Source organism: Hirundo rustica, chromosome 13 (genome assembly GCF_015227805.2).
Source record: "Hirundo rustica isolate bHirRus1 chromosome 13, bHirRus1.pri.v3, whole genome shotgun sequence".
NCBI lineage: Eukaryota > Metazoa > Chordata > Aves > Passeriformes > Hirundinidae > Hirundo > Hirundo rustica.
The window spans coordinates 19,785,716-19,797,754 of NC_053462.1; the positions used below are offsets into that span (position 1 = coordinate 19,785,716).

Genomic DNA, 12,039 nt, shown 5'->3' on the forward strand with positions numbered 1-12,039 from the left:
GTGCACTGTGCTCTGCCCCCGGTGCCAGGTCCGGCCCCGTCCCTCTCCAGCCGCCTGCAGGGTGGCCCTGGGGACCGGCTGGTCCCCACCATGACCTTCAGACACCCTCCCTGGAGCTGGGGCCGCTGCAGTGGCAGAGCTCCTATCTCCTCCCACAGCCTGGCAGAGCTACCTGAACATGTCCCTTATGTGTGGGGCTTCTTGGGCTTTGGGGAGTTGGAGATGTTGTCAGGGGCAGGAGCTCCTTGGCACAAGGGTACGGGGCAGCGGGCTGGCACAGGGGCTGGCACAGGGGCTGGCACAGGGGACCAGCTCCTGCCGTGGCTCCTGCTCCTGTGTGAGCAACGCAAAATGTTCGGTTTGTGGTGAACTCAGAGCAGCCCGTGCTGCAGGAGCCTCCTGCATGTGATGGGGACATCATGTGATGGGGACATCCCTCCCCCTGTGATGGGGACAGGTGATGGGGACATCTCCCCCCTGTGATGGGGACATCTCCCCAAGCGATGGGGGCACACCCACCATCTCCAGCCCAGCACAATCCTCTCCCCACACCCCTCCCACCCCGGTTTCTCATCATTCCCACCCATCCCTCCCCCAGCTCGTTCCTGCCGCTGTCGCCGCGTCTCGGGCGCTGCCAGCGGCAGAGGGGCCCCAAGCACGGCGGGCAGCTGCCAGGGGGATTGTCACTGTCGCCGTCACCTCAGGGCAGCCGGTGCCGGTGACAAGCCCGGCGGGTGTCCAAGAGCCACCGCCGCAGTCAGGAGCCGCCTTGAAGGGGCTGCAGGTCCCCAAGGACCAACAACAACAACAAGGAGCAGCAGCAACCCACGGGGATCGCCGGGGTAGGGCAGTGCGGCGGCGGAGAGGGGACCCCCTGCACCCCTCTGAGCGCCCCCTCGCCCCTCCCCTGTCTCCCCAGGCCTGGAGTCCCTCCGCGACAGCGCCCACTCCACCCCGGTGCGCTCGGCTTCCCACGGCGACGCCTTCGCGGGCCCCGGGCGGAGCGGCCGCGCCGAGAGCAGCGAGCGGGTGGCGGTGATCGCCGACGAGAGCTACAGCCCCGCGGACAGCGTGCTGCCCACGCCCGTGGCCGAGCACAGCCTGGAGCTGATGCTGCTGTCGCGCCAGGCCAACGGCGCCCCGTGCAGCATCGAGGAGGAGAAGGAGTCGGAGGCGGGCACGCCGGCGGCGGAGGCGGAGGGCGAGCTGCGGGCGCTGTGCCCGGGCGCCGGCGGCCTGGGGCCGGCACAGGCCCAACAGGTGAATAAGTTTCTTTTAAGTGTCCTCCGTTTGCTCCTTGTGACAGTTGGACTCCTCTTTGTTTTGCTCCTCCTCCTGATCGTCCTTACCGAGTCCGACCTTGACACTGCCTTTTTCCGTGATATCCGCCAGACCCCAGAGTTCGAGCAGTTCCATTACCAATACTTTTGTCCCCTCAGGCGATGGTTTGCCTGCAAGCTCCGCGCCGTGGTAAACCTGCTCATTGACACCTGAAGGCAGGAGCCACCACGGGGGCCCGGACCCGCCGCCGTCACTCTCTAACCCTCCCCTCCCGAGCCCCAGCCCGGCCGAGGGGGCGGCTTTCCGGGAGGAAGAGGAGGGTGGGCGCAGCCCCCGGAGCCCCCTCCTCCCCGTGCCCCGCACAACACCTCCCACCCCGACCCCACGCGCACCGAGCGGACGGGACTCCGCTGCTCCGCCGCCCGGGCCGGCGGGGCCGTCCCGCAGGAGCTTTAGCAATGGTGCTACTGAGGTTTAATTTAACACTCGTGTACCGTTCACGGTATTAAATCCGCACTGTGCCCGCCGCCCCCGCTTGGCAGAGCCCTCTCCCTGCTCACCGGAGCCTCCTGCGAGGTGACACAGGGCCGCGGCGCCCTCGGGGACGCCCCGGTGCCCTCCCCTCCCCGCGGCGCGGCGGTCCGGAGCCCTCGCCCTGCCGCGGGCTCGGCCCTTCGCCACTTTTCTAAGCCTCGAAGCGCCGGTGCTCCCGAGGGCAGGGGAGCACGGAGGCCCGGGGAGGCCGGGCACGCACGGCCGAACCTGGCGTGGAGCTGCAGTGACTGTGTCAGGTTTATTGGGATGACCTTTACCCTCCGCCAGCTGTACCTGTTTTGTAAAAAAAAACAAAAAACAAACAAAAAAAAACCACACAAAAAAAACCAAGCAAAAAGAACAGAAAAAGGGAAAAAAAGAGACATTTCAAGGTCTATTTTAACAAGGAAATGCTATTTTGTTATCAAATCTAATCCAGTCTTTTTTTACTTTACGGATGGGGTGACCGTGGGCGCCGGTTCCGAGCGGTTCCCAGTGAGAATGGTGTAAGAGTAAACGCTGGGACACAACGCCAGCCGAGCCCTGCTGGCTTCGGGACACAGAAGGAGCTCTGGCTCTGGGACACAGAAGGAGCTCTGGCTCTGGGACAGAGAAGGAGCTCTGGCTTTGGGACACACAAGGAGTTCTGACTTTGGGAACAGAGAAGGAGCTCTGGCTCTGGGACACAGAAGGAGCTCTGACTTTGGGACACAGAAGGAATTCTGACTTTGGGACACAGAAGGAGCTCTGGCTCTGGGACACAGAAGGAGCTCTGACTTTGGGACACAGAAGGAATTCTGGCTTTGGGACACAGAAGGAGCTCTGGCTCTGGGACTTTTCCCAAGAGGACACAAGCTCAGAAGCGCAGGTGACACTGAAGAAGCCAAGGGACACCTTCAGCAAGTCAATAAACCCAGCTGATGGCAGCGGTGACGACCCCGGGACTGTTGGTCACCAGGAGCAGCAGCCCACCCACAGGGAGCAATAACAGCCACTTCTGGTTAGGTTGGGGTGACAAGCTGGACATATCAGAAAAAAAAAAAAAAAAAAAAAAAAAAAAAAAAAAAAAAGGGGCAAAACCAGTCGAGCAAGTTTAATTTCATCTCAGGGAGAGATTTTTCCGTAAGCTGGGGCCATAGCTGCAGTTTTACTAAGCCTGCTGTCCGTGTTATCTCCGAGCATCCACCACGCAGCGCCGGGCGGGACGGTGCCGCGGGCCACGCGGGGCCCTTGTCACCGCAGCGAGGGGACAGCTCCCGGCGGGGTCACAGCCCCTGCCCGGCTCACGGCCATCCCAGCACCGGGCCCCAGGGGCTGGGCACAGCCCCGGCTCCAGAGGAAGGCGGGAGCCCTCCGGGAAGGCTCCGGGAGCCCTCCGGGAAGGCTCCGGGAGGCGGAGGAGCGATTTTTTTTTTTTTTTTTAAACATGATAATCCTGTTTTATGCAACATAGCAAGAATAACTCTTAGTGTAGTGTTCCTACCTCAGCCCATAGCGCTGATGTTTCTATGCAGTCGTGCTCGTCCCGACGCTGACATGTTTGACCCCCGGGTTAAGGCTGCAGTGTCGTCCTTCCTCCTCCTCCTCCTCCTCCTCCTCCTCCTCTCCCCACTGCAATGTTCTGTGTGACGTGGTGACAGCACAGCTCCATCCCGTGCTCCATCCTTTCTGGACACATCCTGCCAGCCCCGGGTCGCCTCTGCGGTGGTCACCCAGCGTTTTACTGCAAAACCTCGAGAACTGGTGAATTTCCGTCGTACGTTTCTCCGGTCTGTCCCAGATCCTGTCGTGTGTTTCAGGCCCCGGTAGTTTTACTCGTCTTTCTATCAAAATGTTGTTTCCATAGGTTCTGAGATCAGAAACCCGTGAATCTCGTCCTAGCATACTGCATCTTTCAGCAGTAGACAGTAAAATACCTGAAAATGTGAATTTCTTAGTTTTCATAAAGAAAACCTAGAGATTAACCTTTCATGTGCCAAATACTGTAAGTTACATCTTTTTTTCCTTCAAAATGTACCTTTTTCTACATATCCAATACCTTAGTTAGCATAAAATCATTGGTGCCATGAAAAGTATTTTTAAATTTAAATAAATATTTAAATATCATGAAAAGCAAGAGTCGGGATGAGCTTTGTTCAGCGGTTCTGATTTTTCTTTACTCAAGTGGAAAAAGCTCAAACTGTGAGAAATTTGTTCTTTCAGCAGCTTCTCACTGGAGAGAGAGTTCCAGAGCTGCAGGTGAGTCCCTTGCACGTCTCTGCACTCCGGGAGCACAATTTTTAAATTTGGAGTTTTGGAAGGCTCTAAGGGGCTGGAACACGTAACAGAACAGAGCTGGGGAAGGGGCTGGAGCACCAGGAGCACCCGAGGGAGGAATCACTTTTATTTCCATAAATATAAATATTTGTGGAAATAAAGAAATATATATAATATATATATAAAAATAATAAAATATAAATATTTCCATATTTCTACAGAAGACACGGGTGCCAAAGGTAGTTTGAACTATTTATTTTTAAGACTTTCAAAGTACACTTCTGTCCTGAGAAACAACAGTCATCTTCGGAACTGCTTAGCAGGGAATAAACCAAGTCAATGCAGAAAGGTAAAAAATAAAGCTCTAAGGCACTTCTACTTGAACACATGGAGGCGGCCACTGGAGTTGCCTCCCACCAGGATGTTCTGGCTGGGGTGGACGACGTTGATGGAGCACACGGAGCTGAGGCAGTCCACGTTGCAGAAGGAGTGCAGCAAGTTCCCGGTGTCCTGGAAGACCTGGATCTGCCGGGGCTGTGCCATGCTGCCCACCAGGAAGCAGTGCTCCTGCTTGGGGTCCCAGATGGCCCTGAAGCGCGTCAGCCAGCGGCCCGTGTTGTTGTTGTGTCTGCAGGGGGAGAGGAACATCCTCGTGATCCCGGCATTTCAAATCGACATGAATGTCTCACCTGCTCCCTTGCCTTCTAAACCCTCAGCACTGGAGTGCTCAGATCCCTGCAGTGCATCCCTGTCCTGGGATGGGCAGGATGGGACAAGAATTCCAGAACGGTTCGGTTGGGAGAGACCTTGGAGACCACCCAGAGCCACCCCTGCCATGGCACGGACACCTCCCACTGTCCCAGGCCGCTCCAACCCCATCCAGCCTGGTGCTGGATACTCCAGGGATCCAGGGGCAGCCACAGCTGCTCTGGGCACCCTGTGCCAGGCCCTGCCCACCCCCCCCAGCCAGGAATTCCTTCCCAAAGGCCCATCCCTCCCTGCCCTGCTGCAGTGGAAGCCGTTCCCTGTGTGTGCCCCTCCAGAGCCCCAGGAGCAGCCCCGGCGCTGCCCTGGCCCCGCTGCGCTGTCCTCACCTGATGGAGCTCAGCGGCCTGACGCTGGGCGACAAGGACGTGGTGTTGTAGACCCTGGGCACAGGACAGCACATTATTCCCACGAACCCGTGCTAAAAAGCCAGCCCTGCCCTCACACAGCGTCAGCCGCTGGGGCCCAGGGGTGCGGGGTACACGGAGCAGCACCGACACCAGCCTGGCCGCAGCCACAGCCCCCGCTGGAAGCCCTGCACGTCCCTGGGAGCTGGGTTTGCTCCCAGCTGGAACTGCAGCCCACCCTGTCCGGCAGCTCTGGAGAGCCCAGCACCCCACCCGCTCCCTCAGCCCCGTGAACTTGGGGGATCCCACCCCCGGGGGCAAAAACTGCCCGGCCCACACAGACACAGGTAATTACCTAAACCACGGTCACAAAGTCACCAGCAGGAAAAGAACCTCTAACACGAGCAACCCGCAGCAGCTTAAATGATGAAACGGTAGGCTATCTACAGAGGAGCTGGCATCGTCATTATTTCAAGTACCAGCTACAAACAAATTGAGTTTCTGAGCATTCTGTGTTCACCAGCCAGGTTTTGGCTGGGTGTCTTTGTGGATTTTGGTTTTGTTTGTTTTTTTAAAGATTAACAGTACCTGTATATTTTTACTGTTAAATATCCTGAGGGAAAATGAGAATTACAAAACAAAACCAACCAGAAAGAAGAAAAAAAAAAAAAAAAAAAAAAAAGGACTAAAAATTACATTAAAAATGTTAGTGCAAGTAAATTTTTATCATTTTTGTAAAGTGATAAAGACAGAAGGTTCTCTATGATGGGTCATGTGGAGAAATAATTAAATAATAATAATAATAATAATAATAATAATAATAATAATAATCTGCCCAAACAGTGGGTATTTTCCAGGAGGATTCTTCCTTCCACAGCCTTACCTCAGCTTGTCATCAGCACACACTGTCACCACCCTGCTCCCAGTGACAGGTGAGAAGTAGGCCGAGGCCACGCTTTTGGTGTGTCCTGCGAGAGAGCTCAGGGGCTTGTTCCCCTTGGCCTTCAGGCACCGAACATCGAAAACACAAACGTCCCTGCAACAGGCACCACAAACACTCCAGTAATTATCCTTCATTCACTGAATAAAGCTCCAGAGCACGGCAGGCTGTGTTGGAGCTGGGTCAGAGCTCCAATGTCCACTCAGATGGTGGCTCCAAGGGATTTTGGGAGCACCAAAACCACCCCAACCGGCCCTCCATAAAGCCCCTCTGTGCCAAAGCCCACCAGGGCCCATCTGCCCCCATTTCCAAAGAGTGAAGGGAAATAAAACCAAACCCCACCTTAAATCCCGCTAAGGAATGAAAACTTGTTCTCTGAAAGGACCGAGACAGCTCTGACTGTACGTTGAGGCTGAGAAACTCCTCAGCCCCAGCTCCCCCCAGCACAGAGAGCACTGAAAAAACCACCAGGGCTACGTACACGGAGCCAGCAGCCAGGAACTGGTGTTTGTTGAGGGGGTGCACGTGCACTGTCCGCGCCCTGGTGAAGCCAATGTCTGCGGAGAGCTCCGAGGACAGCCCCGGGGTCCGTCTGTCCACGACAGCCACGTCCCCGTTCCAGTGGGACACTATGGCAGTGGAGGCATTCTCTTCCAGGAAGTCGAAGCAGGAGAAGCTGTCCTCACTCCTGCAGATCTGAGCCCAGGGAAGGTTAAATGTCACCAAGACTAAAGGAAACGGCCAGCTGGTCTAACACCCAAACGCTCCCCGGGCTATGGGTTTCATGCTTTCCCTTTTTAATTCACTAAGAACCGTGCAGCCCGTGTGACAGCCTCGCCCAGCCGTGCAGGTAACCCTCCTGTGAAGCAGGAATGCTTCCCAAAGGGGAAGTAATTAGGAGATAATTAACCACCCAAACCAGACCAGCAACAGCACACTCCAAATTCCCTGTCAGAGCTGCTACAAGGCACTGCCACCTCTGTGCTCCAGCAGTCAAAGGGCTGCTGGCCCTGAGCACACACTGAGCGAGGATTGAAGGTATCTTTCCCTTCTCCAGCACGCCAGAAACTTTTAATCACCTGCAGAAATGTAAACTTGGAAACTGGGAGAAGCCAGGCTGTCACTGGGTTTTGGTGAGTAGGAAACATCTCCCCATTTATGTGATGTTAGTTAAAGGCTGATTCACACGTCCTTGTGGAAACAGAGCCTGGACCTTCTTGTTAATGAAAGAACCAAATAATGACTCGGCACAAGCAGACCAAACGCTCCCAGCAGTGGCTCACCTCGTCGAAGACAGCCTTGGTGACATCGCCACAGCGCAGAGTGTCATTGCCGAGGGACAGCAAGTGAGCAGGGTTGCAGGGAGAGAAGTGCAAGCAGTGGACCGGGAAGCTGTGGGGGCTGAAGATGTGGGCTCCGTCCTCAGTCCCGCAGCTCTGAAAAACCACAGATCCCACAGACACGGGTGCTGAGCACTGTAGGGATTCCTGTTAACGGCTACAGCTCTTAAAGCCAAATCTCTGGCTTTTGAATGTTTTTTTCGGAGGAGGCAGAGGGTGCTGGGTGAGATGACACACCAGCACAGGTAACATGGACAGTGAGACTGCTTCTGGCCCCTAATTACGGAAAGCTGCAGCTTCCTGCTGCAATTAGTGCCACTGCAGCCATCAGCCCTGCACCTGGACAGCAGCACCTGGCTCATTTTCACCCACGGCTGGTTGCTGCTATCACGTCAAAATACGGACACGCTGGCTTACTGAGAGCTCAGGCTGAATTAGTGACCCACACTGCAGGAAAGCAGGATCTCCTGCGCCTTCTCTTCTAAATTCTGCATCATTTTGTTATTTTAAAAGAAACTGAAACAAAACTTGGCCATTTTGGACCATCCCACAAAGATGACTCTGCTCTCAAACTTCAGAAAAAATACAAGGAAGAGCACAAGAGAAAGCCACTCTGGCAACTCTAAATCTGACAGTCACTCTTGACAACCACCAGGTATTATCCCTAAGAATGCAAAACACCTAGAACACTCTCATGAGCCTGACAAAATGCCACGCCAGGGCGTGCCCCACCCGCAGCTGTCCTGAACCACACACCCGCTCAGGTGAGGAGCACACCAACCACTCACCACATTCCAGAGGCCAATGTGCCCCCACTTGTCTCCAGCTGCCACAAGGATGGTGCTTTCGGAAGGGTGGATGGCCATGGAACACACCCGGGCTTTCACCACCTTCCTGATGTTCTCCTCGCTCAGCACCATGCTGCTCAGGCTCTCCTGGTACCTGGAAAATCCAGAATGACAACCATCACCAACACGTTCATCAGGGAAGGAAGCGGGGCAGACAACCCCCAGTGCTGGCTGCTGGGAATTTCCACATTACCTCTTTATGTCAGGTGTGCCCTTGTCAGCATCCTCCGCTTTCAGCTACAGACAGGCAGGAGAGATTTCATCAAAATCAGAGCCCAAGGGAAATTACATTATCCAAAAATAACTAATTAAACCAGTAATACCTCACTTATCCTCATCCAGGTGCTCAGTACGGCCTCTGTCCATTTACTGTTCTCTGCCTGATCCTCTGGAACCATGGGCAAAGGTCCGACTGGAACCTGAGGCTGGGATGACATTGGCAATTTTTGTAACTCAAACCACAGACAAGGTGAATTTGTACTTTCCCCACACCAGACATTCTGAGAACACGCCTACAACAGGACACGAAATAAACAGTAAAAACAGAAGAGGATATCATAGTCTTATTAAAAAGATAAAGAGAATTCTACTGGCACCACAAACTCCCTTCTCTGGGTTTCCTCCTCTCCTGGTACTCCAGCAAGATCTTTATTACAGATTCAAATCCATTCTACAGCTCCATGGAAGATTTCAATTCCCATCTCTCAGAACAACACACCTTTAACTTGTTGCTCCACCACTGCCTCAAAGAGACGGTAAATATTACCCAGGAAAATAAAACCAGGTCAGAAGCCACAGTGAAATAAAAACCAGAGTAATAAACCTTTGTTTTTAAGGCTGCTGAGCTCCGTGGGCTGTTGATGTGGAATGTTTTATCTCAGGACCCTCCCCAACTGCACCACGTCACCAGCCCGGGCCACAGAGCAGTGCCAGGCTCGTGGCACCTGCTGGGGCTGACAGAAGTGACCCCTCCTGTCCCTGTGTCACCGCGTCCCAGGTGCCCCGGGCTCTGCAACGCCCAGTGCCCCCCAGCAGCGTCACAGAGAGCTGCCGTGCTCCCAGCCCTCCTGCAGCCCCTGCCCATCTCACATATTCCTCCACCGCTGCCGGGGGAAGCGTCTCCAGCAAGGGAATGTCCAGCGGCTCCACCCTGAGCAGGCGCATGGATCGCCGCCGCGTGGGTTCATCCTCCACCTTCTTGGGCTTGGCTCTGCGACAGTGAGAGCACAGAGCTGCAGAGCAGAGTCCCCGTGCCCAGGGACAGACCCAAGGGCACGGCGGGGACACAGACTGACCCCAGCCAGGAGGGGCGGCTGCTTTCCCCAGCGCACACACAGCCGCCACCCCTCTGCTTGCCCTGTCACGCATCCCACCCGCGCTGCTTCCCTCCCTTCCCAGCTCTCCTCGTTCATTACCCACTGACATTCACCCACCGAGCCTCTCCCACCTTCTGCCATCACACAGCTCACTCTTTATCTGGGCTTCAGCTCACTTCCTGCTCGACCTGGCACTGTTTTGGCACAGCCAATGCCTTCCCCTCCACATTTACTGGTTACCCTCTCCCTCACACCTTGGTCACACCATCCTCTCTTTCTTCCCCCCACCTTTTCCCAACATTTGTTTTCGTCCCACAATGAAGGATGTTACTGTACCTTTTAGTGACATGAGATTGCCTTTTAGTTGTAAGTTGGTTAAGTCTTGCAGCTGACTTAAAGAGAAAAATGAGATTAATTATAGATAATGAGCATAAAGAATTAACCTGCATAAAATTATCTCAAGGCAGCAATGAACTTGCTGCTATTACTTATAATAAGTAGAAAGAAACTGTGGTTGCCCCACCCCTGTAAGGGTTCCAGGCCAGGCTGGATGGGGCTTGGAGCACCCTGGTCTATGGAAGGTGTCCCTGCCCACAGCAGGAGGTGGAATGAGAAGGGCTTTAAGGTCCTTTCCAAACATTCCAGGATTCCGTGATTTTCATGGCTTTCCTCATATACAGCTGCCGCAGTGAGGAAAGGGTTTCACACCAGGAAGGATGACAGTGCAATTATGACACTTGGAAAGAGCATCTTGATGCTATTTGGACCCTATACAAACCTCATGCAGCTTTAGAGCAGCAAAGAATTTAGCATTTTCTGTAATGTTCTTTAGTCTTTTCCTTTCGTAGGCTGATAGGTGGGAGTGTCCCTCCTACAGAAAGAAAAAACAGTTACTCTCCATCATACAGTTACATGGCTGCAGATGTCACAGGCTCAGGGAAGTGACCCTCTAAAGTCTTTAAATTATTTTTCAATTATTAAATTAAATTATTTTTAAGTAGTGGTTTGACATATTTGTACAAACGTAAGATCATACAAATTAGGGTGGTCATGTATCAACACCAAAATCTGTCCAAACAGGTCCAGCTTGCTTTACACAACTTACTCTGGCATTAACTCTACGAAGAGAACTCGATCAAGTTTTTTAATAATGAAAACAATAAAAAAGAGACTCGATAAAGAACTTAAAACTTCAGTGGAAGTGTAAAATGAAGTGGGACACTGCCAGCCCGAGGTTAGAAAGGGGGTAAAAAACCAACGTACAGAAGAAAGACACTTAAAAGCATTACTTTTATAAAGATAACCGGGGTCCGGGTACTCACCGGAGCCGCGTCTCCCCCATCGCTGCCGTCGCTGTCCGCATCCCACAGCCCGTCCTGGCCGCGGGCAGCCGAGCTGGGGCCGGGCGGGGAGCCGGAGGGGGCTCTGGGGCCGCTCTCGGGCTCTGGGCACGGCCTCTTGCCGGCCGGGGCGAGGGTCCCCGCGGGGCTCAGCAGCCGCTTCTGGGGCCGCGGCCAGGCCGCCGCGGGCAGCGGCGTCAGCAGCACCCGCAGCTGCCGGCACAGGCCCGCGGCCGCGCTCGGCCGGGGCTCGGCGGGGCCCGGAGAGGGGGACTCCTGCGGGGGCGAACGGGGCTCGGCGGGGTCGGCCGGGGAGGATTCCTGCGGGGATGAACGGGACTCGGCGGGATCCGCCGGGGAGGATTCCTGCGGCGATGAACGGGACTCGGCGGGATCCACCGGGGAGGATTCCTGCGGGGGTGAACTGGGCTCGGCGGGGTCGGCCGGGGAGGATTCCTGCGGGGATGAACGGGACTCGGCGGGATCCACCGGGGAGGATTCCTGCGGAGGCGAACGGGACTCGGCGGGATCCACCGGGGAGGATTCCTGCGGAGGCGAACGGGAGTCGGCGGGACCCGCGGCCGGACCCCCGGCACCGCCGGGCCCTGAAGCCCTCCTGCCCCGCTCCTCACCTCCCCCGCTTTCTCCCCTCACAGCCCAGTCCCTCTCAGGTCGGGCCCCGGACCCCCTCCCGTCTCAGTCCCCGTCTCCCCCGCACCTGCAGCTGCTGCCGGGTGTGCGCTGACGGCTCCTCGGGCTCCCGCGGCCCGGGCTGGGACAGCGCCATGGCGCGCGGGGCGGAGCGGCGCTTCCCGCCCGCAGAGGGGCGGCCCGGGCGGGGCCCGCCCTCAGCGCCCTCAGCGCCTACACAGCCCCTACACAGCCCCTACACAGCCCCTACACAGCGCCTACACAGCCCCTACACAGCGCCTACACAGCCCCTACACAGCCCCTACACAGCCCCCAGCGCCCTCAGTGCCCACGGAGCCCACACCGCCCCCAGCCCCCTCAGAGCCCACACAGCCCCCAGCGCCGGCACCGCCCGCGCTCCGCTGCCGCAGGGCAGGGATAG

General features: G+C 55.9%; 2 protein-coding genes across 2 annotated transcripts in view; one reads left to right on the forward strand and one right to left on the reverse strand.

Moving 5' to 3' along the window:
- The window catches only part of FRMD5 (FERM domain containing 5), a 42,227-nt gene extending 38,086 nt beyond the window's left edge, over positions 1–4,141 (forward strand). The window contains 1 exon segment of the mRNA XM_040077518.2: positions 920–4,141. Coding sequence (XP_039933452.1) covers positions 920–1,494 — 575 coding nt within the window. The 3' untranslated portion in view covers positions 1,495–4,141.
- A 189-nt stretch (positions 4,142–4,330) lies between these two features.
- Positions 4,331–11,762, reverse strand: WDR76 (WD repeat domain 76). The gene is made up of 13 exons (XM_040077519.2): positions 11,686–11,762; positions 10,950–11,513; positions 10,406–10,498; positions 9,964–10,019; positions 9,401–9,521; positions 8,635–8,736; positions 8,505–8,548; positions 8,252–8,405; positions 7,407–7,559; positions 6,605–6,819; positions 6,067–6,219; positions 5,166–5,219; positions 4,331–4,699 (listed from the first exon to the last, which is right to left on the reverse strand). Exons 1-13 carry the CDS (start codon positions 11,752–11,754, stop codon positions 4,447–4,449), a joined length of 2,031 nt encoding a protein of 676 aa, XP_039933453.1. The 5' UTR covers positions 11,755–11,762; the 3' UTR covers positions 4,331–4,446.
- Between the last annotated feature and the right edge of the window lie 277 nt (positions 11,763–12,039).

Excerpts from the sequence above, each read along its gene's own strand:
- WDR76 (XM_040077519.2), bottom strand. The coding sequence starts at position 11,754 with ATGGCGCTGTCCCAGCCCGGGCCGCGGGAGCCCGAGGAGCCGTCAGCG. Across the intron at positions 11,514-11,685 it reads ACACCCGGCAGCAGCTGCAG|GAATCCTCCCCGGTGGATCC; the intron begins GTGCGGGGGAGA and ends TCGCCTCCGCAG. Across the intron at positions 9,522-9,963 it reads CAATCTCATGTCACTAAAAG|AGCCAAGCCCAAGAAGGTGG; the intron begins GTACAGTAACAT and ends TCACTGTCGCAG.